At 40.4% G+C, this 20846-nt stretch overlaps 1 protein-coding gene and 1 non-coding gene across 2 annotated transcripts in view; both read left to right on the forward strand.

Moving 5' to 3' along the window:
* fam49bb (family with sequence similarity 49 member Bb) overlaps nt 1–12906 on the forward strand; it is a 36937-nt gene extending 24031 nt beyond the window's left edge. Inside the window, exons 6-12 of the mRNA XM_037079940.1 lie at nt 4187–4326; nt 5808–5885; nt 10573–10689; nt 10773–10852; nt 10929–11055; nt 11134–11204; nt 12079–12906. Of these exons, the coding sequence (XP_036935835.1) occupies nt 4187–4326; nt 5808–5885; nt 10573–10689; nt 10773–10852; nt 10929–11055; nt 11134–11204; nt 12079–12145 (680 nt within the window). The 3' untranslated portion in view covers nt 12146–12906. The remainder of the gene's footprint in view (nt 1–4186; nt 4327–5807; nt 5886–10572; nt 10690–10772; nt 10853–10928; nt 11056–11133; nt 11205–12078) is intronic.
* Nucleotides 12907–17315: 4409 nt separating this feature from the next.
* trnat-cgu lies at nt 17316–17387 on the forward strand. Its single transcript has one exon. It is a non-coding gene; the product is annotated as a tRNA-Thr (tRNA).
* The last annotated feature ends 3459 nt before the right edge of the window (nt 17388–20846 follow it).

The raw sequence follows: 20846 nt of genomic DNA on the forward strand, positions 1-20846 counted from the left end.
GTAGTCAGTGGGCGGCGGCGACAGCCTGGTTATGTAACGAAGTAGGCCACCTCCCAGCCTTGGCTGCTGCTCTACTTCACTGCCTTGACTCCAGGCTGCAGGAGCCATGATGGCCTCTGCAGCCGGCTGTCCTGCCCGATACGCATAAAAGCTCAAAGTCCTTTACTACAGGCTGGTGGAGCGATCTGCAGAGCATGACAACCAGGGATGGAAGATATTATGGAGGGAGGGTTATGCAACTTACTTACTTACTTACTTAGCATTTGAATTAAAGGGACAGCTCACTCCTGTTCCATCTAGCTCTCACCATGACACAAAACGCTTTGCTGAAAAATGTTCATGTATAAACCTACCCAAAATTCAAGGTTATATCTTCCCATTGCTTATTTCATCCCATTGACAGTCAAAAACCCACAAATATTTATTTTTCAGAAACATAAAACATAAAATAGCAATCAAATTTTCACATTTGAGAAACTGGAATTATTAGATTTTTGACACTTTTGTTTGTTTGTTTCATCAGTTATATAAATATTTTTATAACACTGAAAAGCTAGATCAGTTAATTAACTTTCTCTCAGTTCTTTGTTAAGTTTTCTCTTAACAGAACTGTTCTTGTCTTGACACCTAGTCTGACTTGAATTCAACATGTCTGACAGAAAAACATTTTCTAGGTTTGCCACTAGCTTTGCATTTGAATTAAAGAGACAGCGCTCTTTTTCTACAGTTGATATGGTGATTCTTACTTAACTGAAATTCAACATTGCTGACAAAAGATTCATTTTCAAGAATAAAACAACCTAAAATCCAAGGTAATATCTTTATTATTGGTTTTGTCAGTCAAAAGCTTAAAAGTTTTAATTTACAGCAACATAAAACACACTCGCTACAAAATTGTTACATTTGAGAAACTGAACATAGTAAATGTATGACTTTTTAAATGTTTTCATTTTTTTCTTCTAGCTATTCAGTGAGCACAGTTCTTCTTACATAGACTAAAGTTTAACAATGCTGACTGAAAATATTACTTTTCTAGTACAAAACTGCCTAAAATCCAAGGTGTTATCTTCTTTTTTTTTTTTTTTCTGACCAGGAGCCTGAAACTTCAAAATATTTTGTTATTCATAACAGTAAAAAGCAGAATTGTAGCAAAACTCTCACATTTGAGAAGCTAAAGTCTGTAAATTATTTTTTTTAATTTATTGATGAATGATTTAAATAGGTCAGTTATGTTTGTTATGCAAGACACAAACCAGTAGTTCTTGCCTTGACTTCACTACAGCTTTTACTTAAATTCAACATGGCTGAACATTGATTTTCTTACTATAGGCCAATATATCTACTGTAGGTAACATCCATATTTCCATATTTCTTATTTTATTTGACCAACAGTCAGAATGAAACCCCAAAATATTCACCTATTCGCAGGAATAAAAAAGCAGATTCTCACATTTGTGAAGCTCAAACCAACAAATGTTGACATTGTTGCTTGATGAATAAATCAATCTGTGATGTAAGAGACAAATCAGGGTTTCTAGCTTTGACTTCATTTCAAATTTTACTTAAATTCAATATGGCTGACAGAAAAATGTTCTCTTTTTTTTGATAATCCCGCTCACAGGTTTTTACTGTTATTGAAAGAAACGGGCTGATTTAGAGTCAGTCTGGTCCGTCAGACACGGTAGGTTCTACACCAGACTAAAGTCTCGCCGTCCCCTGACCCTCCCCTCTCTGAGTAAAGCGCCTACGTGCCCGCATTCTGCTTGCCTGCTCTGCCGTGACCTGATGAGATCAGACATCCGCCCTGCCCTGAGTTCCCGACATACAGAGTGGCTCATTTCTAAAGGCCTGAGAGCTCAATCTTAACTTCTGGTTTGACTGGGACGTAGAAGGGGAAAAGAAGAGGAAAAAACTGCACCACTAAGGCCATTTTTAATCAGCCGCTTCGCTGCAAACGCTGGCCCAAGCAGATGGGAGTCATTACTGAATGGCAAACGTGCTCAATTTACTGCACTGCACTGCCAGCGCACTGTCTGTCTTCTGAATGTACCGTCACGATTATCTTAAGTAGACCGCCGTCTATTTCTGCCCTTTTCTGGGTTATGTTGACATGCTCATCGTCGTGTGTAATCAACAAGAATTGTAAAGTGCATTTAGAATACATCTGCCTAAAGTGCTCATTTGTTAATGCAGCCTTGTTGCATCAGATGTGGGTTATGTCATTATTGAAGCCTCTGTTCGCCGTCTAGACTGAATTTTAAACACCGTCTGCATCTATAAATAAAAATTCCCTCTGGGCTTGAAAGGTTTTTTTCTCTTTTATTTCTTTCTTGAAAACAAGATCTGCGTTCTGAACAAGACAGGTGTGTTTTAATAATACTATTTTTTCGGAAGTTGTTCAAGACGTTTCACTTAATCTTTTCTTCATTTCCCTGCTGATGGTCCTCATGCATGCTTAATTATCAGTCTGTGGGTATGTTATGTCAAGCCATGGCACAGGCTTTGTATTTACTTACTGTCAAAACAATGAGTGTAATCCTACTTGAATGAAATCCCGCCCCCCCCACTCCCCCATTACATGCCAATGAGATAATTAGTCCCATGTCTCATCTGCATCTGAGCAGGAAAGCCTCTCGCACCCCCCTCAAACTATCTCTCTGCCTCTCCTCCCCCCTCCCCCGATTGGCACTGGGCCCTGGGCAGTTTGGGCATCACCACTGCCCCATTATCTGTCTCTGTCGGCCAGCTGAGGCATCCTGATTAGGAAACAGGACACTGTTAACACATCTAACTGTGGTTATGATCATGTTATGAACATGTAGAAGAAGGATCCTTCCTACTGCTTCTCTGAGGGGCTGAATGTAGAAGGTGTCATACGCTGTACACAACGTGAAACCCTCGAAGGCAAATGTTTGATTTTGGCCTATATAAATAGAGTTCAAGATTTACAGCAGTGTTTTGATTTACTGGCGTGTAAAGTTTACTGGTGTGATGCACCTCAAGTCTGACACACTGTTGGCAGTGTTAACAGGAGCATTTTACACCTTTGTTATGCTTTTGGGCTGTAACTAAGGATTCTTTTCATTATCGATAAACCTGTCAGTTATTTTTCCACTCACTCCATCCAACACTTCAGGCTATTCAAGTTACCAGCATAAAAAACAGTCTGCATGTTCTGAGAAACTGGAAAAACTCAACAAAATAAGTGTTTATTTTTTTTTAACTTCATAAATAATAAGTAAGTTACTGAAATTGTTCACTCAAAGGTTTATTTCACCACTGAAAAAGGTTGAACTTGCATTGAACCGAGCTGTCTATGCAGGAAAGTACACACATTTTTAAATTTTTTGCGACATGTACTGCAAGTTTGGTGGTGCTTGGTTTAAACTTGCCGAATGTTCAGCATTTGTAGATGCAGTTTTGACTGTTACAATTGATTTAAGCTCAGATCCCTTGACAGATCAATTGAAATACTTCATCATCCCATTCAAACACACTGATGTGGGTAGGTTCTTTTCCCGCCCAAGACAGTAAAACATCTGCTTTAATTTGACCACTATATGTAAACATGTCCCACGTGTCATTTCATAGGCTGCAATTAAATTTTATTGTGTATTTATATGTGTATGAAGTTACATGATATATCACAATTGCCCATGACTTTCCAGACTAGTGATTTTATGTTTTTGTTGTTTTATTCCAACCAACAGTCCAAAGCCCCAAAATATTTAATTTACAGCAACCTGAAAATAGAGAAAAAAGTACTTCTTAGAAATCACTGTTTGCTGTTGATCTTTTTGTAATATGATTGTAAATCACATTTTGTTTTTTGACAAAAAGAACCTTGGGAATTGATTTATTGGCAAACTCTTCTACATTTCATTCCTGAACATTCATCACCTCTCCAAGCTACGTATGGTATTTCTTTCTTTTTTTCCTTGTGACCTTTGCATCTTTTTATGGAGTGCTGATATTTCAGCTGTTTCAGGGCTTGAATAACAAAACACTGAAAGACTACTCGGCAGCACCCACTGATGACCTGGAAGACTATATATATACACATATGCCAGCATCTCAGAGTGCAAGGCCCTCATCAGACTTCCATACATAGATATATTCCACTAAAAGGCTGATGTTTATTGTGCCCACCCTCTGACACAGATATCTTTTTTATTTTTCCTCACAGAGGCAGCACTGCACAGCCTCCTGGGAGCTCTGACCAGCGATACTTACGACGACACCACTCAGCACCTGGAGCGGGAGCAGGCGCTGGCCAAGCAGTTTGCCGAGATCCTGCACTTCACACTGCGCTTTGATGAGCTTAAAGTACGACTGTCTATTTCTAACATCCCCCAAGTGTCTATTTCTGCCTCTAAACCCCAAACTGACCTCTTGAGATGTTGATATAAACTCTGCACTCTCCTGTGATGCACACCAGAACTGCTGATGCCCCCGAATTGATTTTTAGCTCTGTGCAATTTTACACTGCAGCCAGTGAGCACATGATTAGCATTTAATTAGAATCCTGATACTGCTCTGCTGTTTATAATGCAGTGGATGTCAGTGGAATGGCTAATAAGGGTTGCGGCGGGGGAAAAGAGGTCTGCAAATTGTTGTCGTCCTGAGCGGATTTCAGCATAATGTGGCAGCTTTTTTATAAACAATGGAGGGAGCGAACTTCCAAGAACTTATCTGGCTCTGATTCAGACACAAATTGCCAATACGCAACCCAGAAAACACCACGAATCGAGCGTGGGTGTCGGTCGAATGCCCATTGTCAAAAACATAATTGTGCGGGCACTCATCTGTTTAGACAGGGGGTGAACTGGTTCCCCTACACCCTCGCTCCTTAGATGAAAAAAAAACTTAAAAAACACACCCCGACACCCCCAGGCAACTTGCTGCAACGTCCCAATTAGTGCCCACTTCCCAGACTGGCAGGATAAAAACACGAAGGTAGGGGGTGCAAGGTGGCATGCCAGGCCTATTCATCAATCTTTCACACCCATACATGGGCTTCTGACCTAGTTAAAGTGTCTGTGCGGCGTGCAGCCCCTCCCTGCCGAAGCAGCCTGTCTCTCCTGGTGCGTACAGTGGACACAGACAGAGTACCAGTCTATTGTAGCGGGATTAGCATGCTGCCAGTGCAGCTTTGACTCTGACAGGCTCATACAGGAATGAGGATAATTAGCCACATGATAAGCTCTCACTGGTGGTGACGTTTGAAAGAAGCTCTCTGGTTGGCCATCTATTTGAGGGGTCAGTTTGGCTTCACGGTGGAAACCAATAATTCATATTTTGTGGGAGGTTAACCGACTCCTGTGGGTTTTATCTGAGCCTGTATGTTTCAATGATATCAGACAGTAAGCCTTAATGAGACCCTTTGTACCTTTCTGTCAGCTTTATAACTGTTGACCACTCGTGTCACAAACTATATTGATGCATGGCCCGACTCTAACGGGAAAATAACCAAATTTCTCCTGACAGGATAAGTGGGGATGTGGACGTGAGGGGGGATGAGTGTCAGAGGATTTAAATCCAGTTCAGCAAATAAAATTGTAATTGTATCTGTGTTCTTTTTATGTCATTTCCCCCCAAAGCTATGTTTCTGCCTTGTTGGCTAAAGCATTCTGTCGTGATGATGGCGTGTTTGATCCCGAGCTGAATGTCCTGCTGCAGGCTGTGCCACCTACAGACATGCACGGAGACTCTCTCTCCCTCCATCTCCCTCTCTCTGTCTCTCTCTCCCTCTATTAAAATGTATCGCTGAGTTCTTTATTTATTTATTTATTTATTTTTTTTTGCAGATGACAAATCCTGCCATTCAGAATGATTTCAGCTACTACAGGAGAACCCTGAGCCGAATGCGAATCAACAACGTACCGGTGAGTACATTGTGTCCCCTCTCCACTCTGGGTTAGATTCCGGGTTCTTAGAGCCTTTTTTTGGGCAGAAAAACTTTGCCCACTGAGACACTATGAGAGGGGTTACAGTGATAAAACTATAAAACTGGGCCCAGACAGTTGAACAATGAGCTGAAACTCCCTGTAAATCTCAATACAGCCGAGGGGAATGGCACATTCAAGTGAGAATTCTCTGCAGGTTTACACTGTGACATTGTTCTATTTTGTACAAGCCAAACACACTAATGGTTTAGTCCCGTGGAGCCTTGTTAGGGAGCTATGCACATACTCACATTTTTGCTATAAAAATATTTATTATAGCCGTTAAGTTGTTATAAATTAAGAATGAGTCTAAAATTTCAGTGTGCTGTAGCAATTAGCTTTTCCTTGATGGAAACTAGTACACAAAACAAACAAACATTGCCAGTTTCATTGTGTAAAGTCCTTGGCATCAGAAACACAGACAATAACACTTGTTACCTAAGCATTTTATCAAGCCTGAGACATTGTACAAAGTTTATTACAGCCATGTCTTTCAACAAAATTTCAGGTCGAAAGCAATCATACAGCTAGGAATCATCATTTTATAATTTCTATGCATTTCTGTAGTAAATTAACAACAAGGCAGTATAGGTTTAGCTGTGTAACATCACAAACCAGGGTAACATTTATGTCAACCATCAATACATTCAGCAGAGATGTAGAGGTTTGTTTTAATACAAAAATATTCAATTTAAGTTCCAAGCAGTCTGTAATTTATTTTCCTTTAATGTTTCCATGTCGCTGACCCTGATCAAATTAGAAAATGTGCATCACCATGATTTGTCTTTACTCGGGCCCGATGTTGATTAAAGCCATCAGTGATCATTATAATCCCAGAGCAGCTCAGAAATGTGCATCAGTAGGAAGGCAGGATGGATGAATGATGTCTGCGGACTGTTGAGGCCTCCGGGAGTCAGGAAGAGCGCGACAGGAAGCGTCTCGCGACATGAAATCAGCCCCACGGGGAGTTCAGGGAGTTTGCCTCCACGCGCTGTTGCCCAACAACTTGTGCTACAGAGGAGTGTTAACTTACTCCTCATAAAAACAGCGATATATTAATATTTTGCTATCAGATCACATGAAAGGTATCCCTGGTGGTAGTAAAAAAATAATAATAATAATTTAGCTCATCGTTTTAGTTTTCTATTTGACATAAGCCTTGATTTAGCAGCTAATGGACAGATATTTCCCTCTGTCTTCAGTCTCCACCATCTCCTGAGCTAAAAGAATTGTGAATCTCGGGCTTAGATTTGACAGGTAAACTGTCTAGGACACAACTGGTAATGTTTCCTCATGTCTGCCAGATGTGTAATCAAGCAGCTGTTTGCTAATAATTTGGGTGTGTCAAGGTTATCAGGTCTATAGAAATAAAATGATAATTGGCAACAACATTGCTTTGCCTGTTGGTCACTTTTTATTTTATGACAAGTGGGGTCTATATGCAGTTACGGGTTTGAAGCTCCATTCAGACAGAATCAGATGATATTGTGGGATCTCTCAGGTGCCTTTGCTGAGGCCCCAAGAGAATCCAGTAGCTTTTCTAACATTGTTGTCAAGTCTCAATCAAGTGCTGCACAATGTGTAACATTTGAGGCAAATGATACACCTGTGGTTTAATTCAGTGTCCTGCCTGTTTGTATTAATCCACAAAGATAGATTTATTTGAGTGCTATAAAAAGAATGCAGCTCACTCAAAACCGTTTTAGGATGTTTCCTATATCGATTGCAGACGGAATCTTTAGAGATGTGAAGTTGACAGACCCTGATATACATCTTTATTCAGCAGCCTCAAGGACACCTTGAAGGCACAAGAAATAGTTTGATTTCAGAGTTCCCGCGTGTGCAGAATGAGCTGTTCTCAGTTTTGACCGTCTGACAGGAAGTTTTATTCTCTAAACCAGAATACGCCATTAGGCAAATGGGCCTAGACATGTTGTCGTTAGGACCTGTCACTGCTGAAAGACACTCCGGCTGCCGTCCTCCCTCGTTGCTCCGACACTCGCAGCAGCAGCAGCAGCAGCAGCAGCAGCAGCAGCAGCAATTTAGTCACCACTCAGACAGCTGAATCATTCAGACATCTGAGATGAAACACATCTGTCCCCGCAGTGAAAGAAAGTCTTTGAGCTCATATCTCATCATTTGTTAAAACACGAGTTGTTTTGAAATGTTAAGGAGATTATTCATATTCTGTCTGTGTTTTCGTGAAAAATAAAACATAAATCAGGAAAGGTTTGGTTTGAATATGCATACAAATTTAGAACTGATTCAAGAGACGCCTCGTTCTTTGTTGGCCGGCCGGCAGGTGATTTCAGTGTCTCATTGAGTCTGAAACTATAAAGCAGCAGGATGAGTTAATCAGCTGGGAACACGGAGGAGCAACAGGACTCGCTGGTGTTGTTTATGTCACTGTTCTTCAGTTATGACTTCATTTAATAAAATGGCTTTTATGTGCACTGTCACACACTATTGGAGCTGACGAAACAGAACTAATATTTCCAGGTAACATTTTCATGTATCCTAAAGAGGTTTGAAATAAAGAAACCTCATTACATATTTTATGAACTGAATTTACCAACTTGCGTAAATCCACACCAAAAATAAACGGGGTCAATCCTGGGGCTGAGTTTCATGAAAATCCTTTCAGTAGTTTCTGTGTAATCCTGCTCACCAACCAATAAACCAACAAACAAACGGAGCGAGCGAAAACATAAACTCTTTGGCGGAGGTGATAAAGAGGACTCAATACCACAAGCTTGTTATTGAGCCTCTCTAGAGTAGTTTCGGTGTCGCTCATCTGTCTTATATCTCTGCAAACAAATGAATCCACACACACTCTGAGAGACGCACCTGATGTGCAAGTGTGCAGTTTAACTCTCGGAATGCTTTTTCTGATACTCATCAGGCGAGTCAACAGGTAGTCCAGAACAAAAAAATAAACTCATTCAACAAGATAGCGTGATGACTTAGGCCAGGATCACACAGAATTAACCCTCCAGACAATTGGAGAAATCTGGTCCGGGAGCTTGGTCGGCTCTAAAGGTCTGTCCAGATTATCTGGTAATGTGAGGGGTTTACAGATGCAGTCTTAACCCTCCAGAACTGCTCGCAGGGTCATCAGGTTTTATAAATATTAAATGTGTTTGACATCTAGGATTTAAAATCTGGACGACTGCGATTGTCATTATGTCAGTATTTTCATAACATCCTGGAGCAGTTTACAGTGCCACCATAGTAAACAACCCTAACCCTCCAGGCTAATGTTAGCTAGCAAACTACTGTAGACAGACATTAAAATTGACATTTAACATTTCACCTCCAGGTCTGGATAAATAATGGGCAACCAGTGTTTTGACCGCTTCACCCCAAACATTTTCTCACCCAGACTTGTTTCTTCTGCTTTGTTTTTTCTCACTGCAAAGTGTTAAAGGGGCTCTGTGCAGTGTTTTAGAAAATATTGATTCCCAGAACTTTAATATTGACAGTATTAGTGAGGTAATAATTAAACTCAGAAATATTTATCTGTTCCATAACTGAATAAACAAGCCGTTCTCAGAGGAAAATAAGGTCCCAGAACACTGCTAGAAAACAAGTCAGTCAGTGAAAATCTTTCTCCTGTGAGATTTCTTTCCCAAAACTACATAGAGCAGCTTTAACGTTACGTTACTATAACAAGTTGTTTACATCTGCTTCCCCATGATATCTTGTTGGGTGCTTTATTGCTCCCTCTACCATGCCAGTCTTAATAATATACTGCAATAGTGTGCCGTTATTTTCAAGTCTTGTAGTGTGTGCAGAACATTTGTGTAAATTTTTTGAGGTGTTTGCAAGCTGATTTTATATATCCTGCACCGTGAGCCTGGCCTTGGTGGAGGAACATTAACCAGTGAACAAAAGGTGTTGCAGTACAACCATGCAGTCTTTTAAATACTCTGTTGCCTTGTTTCCCCCACTTTACCAAATGGGGGGACAACATCAACTATTTCTATGAAAACATTATATTTTTATTAATTTGATAATTGAAAGATATTGTGATCTGATTCATGATTAGTGGGCACGATTATTCTGTTTTCATGACGTTTGTTTCTTCTCTCCAAACGAACTTGTGTTCTCACATCTGGAGAACAAGATTTATCAAAACGACCAAAAGTGATTTGGATTTTGCACTTTGCCACGTTGCGATTATATTTGGATTAATTGTGCAGCCCTAATCTCTACATAATGTAAAAAGTGACGTACAGCCTGATTGATGATCAATTCAGTCCATATCTGTCTCGGGGTCTGGACATTGTGAGGCCCAGTTTCTTTATGTTGTGAACAACAGAACCATATCTTTAAGGATTGGTCAAGGTTACTTCCACAATAGGTCTATACAGTAACAGTGGAGAGAGGAAATAAGTAAATGAACCACTGAATAAAATCAGTGGGCGTTTACTTCCTCCACGCTTCTCACAGCGCCTGCTCCAACTGCTTTTGTCCATTAAAATTCAGATATTACTCATTTATGATTAGAGTCCATGTGAGCTCCAGGGTCTCTGTTCTGTGGCCGACCCTGACCTTTGCCCTGAAGACATTCAGGGAAGAAAGTGAATTTTAAACCTAGAATGTCGTCATTTTTTCTCATTTTCAGGCGGAGGGTGAGAATGAAGTCAACAATGAACTGGCCAATCGGATATCTCTGTTCTACGCCGACGCCACGCCCATGTTGAAAACATTAAGTGATGGCACAACAAAGTTTGTGTCCGAGGTGAGGCTGACGGGAGAAAGTAGTGGACATGGATGAACACGTGTGTGAGAGCATCCTCTAATTTCTTTTCTGTCTTTTCACAGAACAAGAACCTTCCCATCGAGAACACGACAGACTGCTTAAGCACAATGGCGACTGTGTGTAAAGTCATGTTGGAAACACCGTGAGTAACTAGAGCGGCTTCACTTCTCGCTCTTTTGATATTCGCATGTCTAATCTCAACCTCGTGTCATTTTTAGGGAGTACCGCAGCCGATTCACCAGTGAGGAGACAGTGTCTTTCTGCCTGCGGGTGATGGTCGGAGTCATCATCCTGTACGACTACGTCCATCCTGTTGGAGCCTTCGCAAAGTCGTCCAAAATCGACGTGAGTACAGCCATGTTGCTCCACTATTCCACCTTACATCTTCTAGGTAATGCTAACAGTCTGTTTCTTGTTCCGCAGATGAAAGGCTGCATCAAAGTCCTCAAAGATCAACCACCGAATAGTGTAGACGGCCTTCTCAACGCTCTCAGGTGAGCTCATGTTGGAGTCAAATTGTGTTCCTCCCTCTACAGCCCAGCATGTAATGTGATTATAGCCACAGTCTGGCAGGAAACATACTTTTCAATCCCCCAGTGGTGGCTGGCATTGAAAACGAGACGACTGCTCATGCTGTGAGTTGAATGATGTCTGTGCCTGTTTGCGGGCAGCAGACAGACCCTTCGCTTTATTTCAGTCAGTGACTCACTCTCACACAGTCCGGCGGGGATTCGCTCTGCTGCGAGCCCTCTGCGCTACACTCGTCTTGGGTGCCGAAGCCTTTACGGAAAGGCCGATTCCATCTGACACCTCGTCCTCGTTACAGTCTCCCAAAGTTTAGCCGCTTTAGACGCTCGCAGCTGCTGGAGCTGACGGGTCCATTTCTGTGGTGACCTCACATCTGTATCTCTTTCTCTGTGCGGCGGCCCGAAGCAGCCCGGCACTACCCGGGCGCATGAGGTCACTCGCATGCAGAAGTTGCCAAATTTTCTTTTTGCAGTTACAAATCTGATCTGACAGAGGATGACAACACACTGTATTCAAGTACTTTTTGAGTTTCTTTATTTTCTTTTAATGCCAGTTTAGAGTCATTCCGAAGTGGAATATTCTGCTTTTCACGTTTATCTGCTGGATGCAGTTACTTTTCTGAGTAACATTTTAGATTAAAAATTTTTGAAATTACACATTTCTATAGCTGTGTAGATTATGAAACTTCAACCAACTTTCCATCGGCAACAGGCTGAGAATATAACGACTCGGTATTCTTATTTGGGTGTACTGTTCCTTTAAGTAGGACTTTAAATACAAAACTTTGATTCACTGGATGTGCAGGAGTTTGTGATGCAGTCTGTTCTCTCTCACCTGCAGGTACACAACTAAGCATCTGAATGATGAATCAACCAACAAGACTATCAAGAGCATGCTGCAGAGCTGAGCTGCTGCTGCTGCTGCTGCTGCTGCTGCTACAACTGCTTGCCTCACACCCTGCTGGGGGGAGACGCCACTCTCCTGACTGATGTCGGTGCACAGAATGTTGTTGTTTTTTTTTTTTTGTTTCGCTTTTTTTTTTTATATATATATAATGGAAAAAGAGCTACAGCTCCGCCCTCTTTTATAATGCAAAATGCTACTGCCATTATGAACGTCTTTTTCTGTGCCAAAAAGATGTTGCTGAGATGTAATGTTTTCCATAAAAGGCCATGCGACAATGGCAGCTAATGAAAGCATTGTGGATCCTCTGGTGTTTTTAAACATGTCTTGTTTTTTCCCTATATAAGGGACGGGAGTGCTTTGACTTGAAAAATTTAAAAGAGAGATATATAGAGAAGTATATATTATTTTTGTTTGATTCGTTATTTAATATTACATCCTCTGCATGATGAAAATGATGTCTTTTCCTTCTATTTAAAACTAATGGTTCAGTTTAATTTGTCTGCTCTATTGTGCATTATTAAATGATTTGTTTATTGAAATGGTACTTGTCGAAATGAGATTTAAGAGTACTGTTTTTATATTTTTTATAGGTTTTAATTTGTGCATATGTCCTTTTTTTTCATAGTTGTGTTGTATTTTTCATTTGAAAACTTTAAACTGTGATGTGTGCAAAATCAAATTAAACAATTGGGAGTCTGTACTGTAAAATGGACAGTATGTTGTGGCTGGAGACATTAAAAGGAGAACTCTTGTTTTCTACAACCCGCCTTGTCAGGTTTGATCTCTTATCTGGTGTCGTCATGTCCGCGTGGAAGCTTTACTGCAAAGGTTTGGTTATTTTTCTTAGTGAACAACGAGATAAACGCGATGCTCCGTCAGCAGACGCACAGTGAGAAAGAACATTTGAGATCTTGTGGCTTGATCAAACAGATGCAAAGAGACAGAGGGTTTATTTTCTTTCAGCAAAGCAAAAAAAAAACTTGTTCAGTTTTTTACCGGTTAGATGAAAATGTTATTCATTTTCATGCCTGTACAGTAAGTATGGAGTTCATTAGCTTTGCTATTTAACATTCAGTCTTCTGATTTGAATTGTTCTGTTCAGGTCTAATCAAAGATTTGTAGACACCGAGTAGTTTGTTTGATCTTCCTTAAGCAAACTGATCATCACGTCATTCATATGCACTTCAGTAAGTGCATGACAGAAGCCTCAAACCTTGAAAAAGTCAAAAATGTAGTAGACTATATTAACTAAAGTACTGTACTGTCAATTTCAAAGGGAAATATTGAACTTTTCACTCTGTTACAATTGTCTGACCACTAAATCTGCGAGTTAAGTCCCTTTGCCATAAAGAAGTCAATTATTATTATTTTCCCATTTTTTTTTGTAGAAATGAAACGATTAAAGTATTGATTAATGAGCTTTAGAGAATCTTGAAGGTGAACTCTTCTGGAATATTACATTTTTCACCCTCTCACAGTGGCAGGATTGCTGTTTTGTGACCTTTCCATCTAAACGACACTAACTCACCGGCTGCTTCTGTATCTACATTGTTAGCGCGCACACATGAGAGTGGTCGCTGATCAATCCCCTCTTTCTTTTGGAAAAAAATGAAATGGCTGTATTTTTAATGACTAGATGTTAACTACGTACACGACAGATAAGCTCCAGTTTGATAGATCTGCGAGTTAAAAATTGGAGTTAAAACAAGAAATGTTTTTTTTTTAGTCATTTGTCACTGTTACATATTTGCTGAATGTGCTTTGCCTTTTGTGAACACTGTCCACTGTAGTTAATGGGCTCATTAAGGAAACATAATTGTGTGATGTCAAAGACAAGTGGTCATCTCCCTTTCATGACAAAAAAAAAAAAAGAAAAAAGCTTTCCTGGGTCCATTATTCCTTCTTTCCTTCCAATATTAAAGCTTTTTCTTCTTTTTACTTTTAAAAAGGCCAGAACAGAAACATCCTTTCAATTCGTTTTCAGCCCACTAACCTTTTCCCTTTTTTAAAAAAAATTATTTTCTTTTTTCCTGCTCCTTTCAGCAGTGCTTTAGAGTGGGGGGGGGGCGACTCTTGGGTGGGCACTGCAGCACTATCAGCAGAGCGTTGGAGAACTTCTCAGGGTCAAAGAGAGAGAGAGCGAGGCAGCAGAGGGTGGATGGGTGTGTCCTCTGCAGCATCACTGCACTAACAGACATGGGAAAGGAAGGAAGCAGGAGGGAGTGAAGGAAGGAGGCAGACGGGAGGAAATGAAGTGGTTTAATCTTGGGTGGGTTTTAAAGTCCTTCAGGGAGAGAGTGGTAAAAGAAAAGAAAAATGGGAAAATGCTGCAGCCCTGTATCGTCTGTTGCAGCTTCTTTAAGTGAATAAATGTGGAGCCGGCAGCACGCTCTCGTCACCGTGACCTTCTCGGTGGGCGCGGCGACCTTGTTCTGGTCTCCCACCGTGACCCGTCGGTGCAGACGCTCTCACTCATCCCTGCACCACCAGCTCACACATCCAGAGGACTGAACCTTTTTACTAAAGTCAACGTCTCCCACTGAGGTGTTCTGATTCACCACACCTGAAAAATATTTAAAAAGCTGTGATGTTCAGAGCCCAAAACCTCTGAAAAACATCACCATCAACAGTGCAGGAAAGTAATGTGACGTCAGAGGGGAAATGTAGTTTGTTTGCTCAGTTTGTAAAACTAGATGCATCTTATTTTACATTCTGAGCAGACTTTTGTTGATATTTGTCACTGCAGACTTAAATTACCCGGCACTTAAAATGCTGCATTCACAGTAACTAAGTACATTTACTTAAGATCTATTTGGAGATAACTGTACTTTATTGGCATCTTTACTTTATATTTCCACTGGACTACATTTATTTTTATTAGCAACCACATTTAAAAAAAAGGAAATATTGAATCTGGGATTCAATAATTGTCCAGGTGAGTAATCAGTTGTATGTATATGTACTATTTACTTCTGCTTGTACTTTTGATACTTTTGCCAGAAAATGACTTTTCACACTTAAACACATTTTATATCAGATATTTTAGATTTTACACAAGATTTGATGCAACACTCAGGAGTATAAAAGTAGAATAAAATGTTGCGCGTACACAGAATCAACAACAAATGAATGTAAGACTTTTACTTGTAGTGGAGCAATTTTAATGAATATGACGGCAAACAAAATGGATTCTGTTCACTGGTGTTTTTTTTATGTCGTGATTTGTGGAAAAAACTTTTCTAACAGTTACGTTAGACAATCAGAATGAAGGTTTAATCTGAATTTTCAGCCTTGTTTGTTTGTTTGTTTCTTTGTGGTGTTTAAACTGACATGAACTGGGGCATAAACGTAGATGGTGATCTTTATATTCACATCTAGTTTAGACTGAATCCGTATATTTATTTCATCATTTAATCTCTCATAGTTTAATGTCTCCAGGCACATGACATGTTGATATTTATATTGGATACTGAAATGGAAACTGCTGCTGCTGCTGCTGCTGCTGCTGCTGCTGCTGCTGATGATGATGTGATGAAGGTGCAGCACATCCACTCATGTTCAGGCTCTTTCTGACCGTGTGGAGCGCCTGTTTCACCTTTGAAATCAAGCATGTGAGCCATTTTAAAAAAAAAAAATAATGTGTCGTGTTTCTTAACGAGGAGAGCCGCTTTATAATTTATTTTGCTTTTTATTTTGCTTGTAAATTATGTATCGGCAGTTGGACAATCAGGTGTCTTCCCAGCAGTAATTAGACACCTCCAGACTCGATTACAGAAACCCAAAGGGACGAACGCGCTTCTTTACATTATTCATCTGGAGTTATCTGCAGAGTGAGACGGCCCTGCCTTTTTATTCTGCTTAGAGCGAAGGAGGCTGAGGCGTTATGATTATTTCATTGTATTTTGATGAAGTACGCCAATAGAGAACAGGAGGTGAAGCGTCTCATTCAGTGCAGAGAGGTGAAAAGACATCTTTAATATGCGTGATTTGTGCCTAAATGCAGGTGAAAGAGACGAGAGGCGTGATGCAGTCTGTTCTGGCTCCCCTCCACCTCCTCCGCCTCTCTGTGCTGCTACCTGCGTCTGAGCACAAATCCAGCGCATTTAAAACGTGTTTTTAACTTTTTCTGCGCTGTTGACCCATTTGTGAAGCCGATTATTCCACTGTTTTCTGTGTGAACGCCATTTAAATCGGTGAACCTGGAAGCATTACAGGTTTGTTATGATGCCACAGTCTGGCTTTTTCACTTTGTTTGACGCTATTTGCATATTTTTTTTCTAACAAATTAAGTGTTTGCGAAAAGCTCATTTATGGTCCACAAGGCCTTCACTCTTTCCCCACTTTCTCCCAGTAGTTGTTATATAATTGATCATGAGTGAATGTAGTCGGGCCGTGAGCGAAGTTTTCAAGGTTTAAGCAGATTTAACAGCACTACTTTATTTTGATTTAATCGTTTTTTGCATGAAATAATTCACCTGGAGTTAATAAACTTATTCCAACTAAATATGCTGTGTTGTTTCAATCGCCTGTCTTTTGTAAGATCCCTCTTTTTCAAGAGTATGAATTTATTTTGTTGTGTATTTAGATCTTCAGTGTGAAATTTCCATACACCAAATAATAAGTAAATCCATAATGACATTGCTATATCATAAAGGTTTGTTGTCAGAAATCTGCGTCTCTTATTATTTGTACCTGGAGAATAAAAACTGATCTGATGTGATATCCAGACATCTCTTTAGTTTTCTTTAAGCTGTCAGGCATGATGGCCAAGTGTTAAGGTGTTGGTCTTGAAAGCTGAAGGTTGTGGGTTCAATCCCCCTCCATTCTTTGACGCTGAGTCTTCAAATGTCTCATCGGTGACTGCATTTGTTTCAGAATCTGTTAGTTCAAGATAGAAATGTTGCTTTGCCTTTCCAGAAAAACATGGATGAAGTAATCCCGACTCTCTGCTGTCATCAAACTGAAAATATCCTGTTAATTTCGATCATCACAGCACATTTTGTAGATTGATTTGTTGATCCTCGAAGAAGTTACCTTGGCCGACAGTGAGCTCTTATTTTGAAACAACGGTGAAATGAGTAGAGAGCTGCCAAGATCATCTTTCCTTTGAGTGATAGCGGATGAAGGTCGAATCTCAGAATCCATCGTCTACCATCTGACAGCGTCCATCAGGCGTGGTGGCCAAGTGGTAAGGCGTTGGTCTCGTAAACCAAAGATCATGGGTTCAATCCCCATCCATGCCTTGGTGTATGAGGTACCTGATTCCTCAGTTAGTCACAAAACAGAGTCAGTGACTAAAATGTCTGGTTGTTGTTTGACAAGCAACCGCAACATTTATGAGCATGACACCAATTTTAAAATAGCAAAGACTGCCATGCAAGGTGCCGAAAAGAACATTAGGAACAGTTTGGGCTTCACTATTTTGCCCATGTGCATTTTGACATGTGGACCAGGGGAATGGAACCAGCGACCTTCCCCTGAGTTACAGCCACACCTGTACCTAAACCTAAACAGACCATAAACGCAGCGCTTCTTACAACAGAAAAAGTTTGCACGTTATCTGTATCATTTATTCTGGCGATCTTGTGCGCTGATCTTCACACTCGAGAGAAAAAAGGTGTCAGGACTTCGTGTTCCTCGAGCCAACTGCTCGCTGTTACCTCCACACACGCGCCTCTAACAGAGGAACGTGACTACGTGATGAGGACGTCCGGGCGGCAGAGGAAGTGAACGATGCTCGCCACGCCTCGCAGAAAACACCTCGTGACCGTGATCAGGTCAGCTGTCACGTGGCTCATGTTGTCACGGCTCGGACAGAAAAAAGTAAGTCAATATATTGACCGAAGGTGCGACATGGAGAGAGAAATGAATTGAAACATTTGTGCTTTTTCGAGGACGAATCTGCCTCCTCTCAGACGGCGAGGCCTGTTTCTCACGTTCTCTTGACAGTTTGACATTTGGACTATTCCAGTGTGTGCCACAGTGAACTGGCACAACTGTCAGTTACTTCTGAGTACAGAGTTTCTCTTTTTAATTCCAGTGAAAACCCCAGCAGCCTGAGAACTGCGTTCTGTCCATAAACCACAAGGCCCTAACACATTGCTCATCTGTCTCTTGGGTGAGAACAAGTTCACTTTTCCGAGAAAGACAACGGCTATCCTCTGAGACCACCCCGCCACCCTCCTCTCAACCACCCCCCTTTCACACACACTGCTCGCAGATGCAGAGCCCCCCCCAGAATCCCACTTCCTCCTGTACGTTGCTTTAATCGGGGGAGTCTTAGTTAATCAGTCGTGTCAAAACATTAACGGCTCGTCGAGGGATCACGTTTCATGCCAGCCAAACTGAACTCAGAGTGCTGTAATCTCTGTCCGTTGGGCAGATAGGACGACTCGCTCGAGGGGGGGGGAAAGTGTCAGTGCTTTCTCAGGAACTAAGAGTCAGTGAAAGTATTGCCACACACGAGCGAGAGGGCACGAGCACAAGTTCCTCTAAAGTACTGTCAAAGAACGTGGATGTTTTACACCGAGAAGCGTCCTTTTTTTTTTTTTTTTTTTTTTAACTTTTTAGTGAACTTCTGCCCACTAAAATCCCCCAACATGCTGACAAACAGGCTTTCTATACTGAGGCGGAGAGGAGGACAGTCTGTACAAATGTGATCCATCATAATCCGATCACGGGCCACGCAGAGGACAAAACAAGACTTCACTTGTCTTTAGCTTCGTACCTTACTGACATGTCTTCAACATGTATCATATTGCAAACACGTGTGTGTGGAGGTGGAGGGTATGGTGCTGGAGTTACAGACAAACAAGCCGCCAAGCCAGTGACTGCAGTTCAAGACTGTGTTTCAATAATTGTAAGTGGAAAAAAAAAACCACCTCGTATCTTTAAATGTGAGCTGAGGAACATCTCCAGCTGCGACTGTGGCCACAAAAAACACAATTTTGCACACAAATTAAGACCCCTGTCGTTTTATTGGCAACCAAAACTAGCTTTTTTCGTGAGAAGCTGAACCACCTCCAGGTGTTTTTATGGTGACCAAAACCGGTTTTATATCCATAAAAGTCGGATCATCTGCAGGAGATTTTTTGGCGACCAAAACTTGTATTTTAAGCCAAAACATGATCTTTTTTGTCTTAATGTTGAATAGAAAATGTAAAGCTGGAATATAAAGAGATGCAAAGTTTAAACACATCTGTGTTGCGCAGAAAAGCTCTTTGCCGACATTAATTCTTGCGACGGCGCCGGGTACGATCAGTCAGTGTGGATTGTTTACATCTCACACACATGTTCGTGCTTCACACCTTCTTCAGAAGACGCTGCGAGTGTGAGGTGCGTCTTCAGTAGCTGTCAGTTCCTTGTTGACAGCAGAAATCAAGTTGAGCTTGTTGAACCCCGCTGACCCCCCTCTGCAGGTCACCGCACCAGCCATTCACACTCGGCCAAACTGCAAGCAACAGCTTGTCAGGAGGTTGTGGCACGCCACCGAGGATTTGGGCCAAAGATGACAGCAACCTCTGCTCCTCTTAAGTCTTCTTAATCGTGAATCTTACTTTAGTCACGTTCATTTTTATGATACGGTCTCTGCTGTAACTTTAAATCAAAAATACATACGTTTAACATTTAATATAAAATAATCTTAAACAAATGTCCAAACATGCATTTTCTGATTTTTTTTTTCTCATCAAAGTTCTGGATAAAGAAAATGAGGAGAACATGTTTACAATCATTGTGTCAAACCACTCACCACAATAAACTTTCGTACTCCTTGGAAATACTGACACCACTTTCTGATTATGTTTACAAAGGCTTTATAAACTGTAGCTGATGTTGATGCTTTTCAATCCATTTACATTTGACTTATACAGAGAATGAAGGATATAAACCAAGTTACAGAAGATAAACACCAGCTGAATACAACGTTTTAAAACCCCAAATACAAACATGTACACAAATGTATACTGTTAGAAAAACGTATGAGTGGGTGGAACAATAGTATCTTGTATTTTGAACATTTTGAAAGATCTTCCCCAATTTATTACAAAGTTTCTAAAGCATTAATAAATAATTAACCACTGAACAAACTTCTTAAAGTGTGTTTTTAGAGGTTTCAGAAGCTTATTAGAAAATAGAATAACTACATTTCATCATTCACAAATGTAAGTAGAACAATTATTATAATATCTATCAATAGACGATAAAGTTAGTTACTTGCGGCTCATTAAAAAGTGGTTCTGAAATGTCTTCTGGTTATTTACAAGTCCAATAGATTTTCCTGACAAACCACTGGCTGATTAAGTCTTAATAAACATTATAAATAAAACTATAAATAATTTAATTATTACTATAAATAATGTTGGAGGCGACTTTTTAAAAACATATACACAGTGTTAGAAAGTAATATCTTCCAAGCTATTTATTTATTACAATCTATTAAGCAATAATTTATCGACTATCAATGGAGCCGTTTTTTACAAAGCTTTAAAAGCAGTTCTGAAATATTATTTACAAGTCATGACAGATTTTCCGAGCTGATAAATTATTGTTAGTAATAATGAGAACTATCTATTAGAGAGCATTCTTTATCAGGCCCTTTAAACATTTTAACGGGTGTTTTTTCCAGAATGTTACAATCGTATCATTTTAAAATGTACTGCAATACAGTTACTAATAACCTGTTTATAATATAATCTACATAT

Source organism: Acanthopagrus latus, chromosome 19, assembly GCF_904848185.1.
Source record: "Acanthopagrus latus isolate v.2019 chromosome 19, fAcaLat1.1, whole genome shotgun sequence".
NCBI lineage: Eukaryota > Metazoa > Chordata > Actinopteri > Spariformes > Sparidae > Acanthopagrus > Acanthopagrus latus.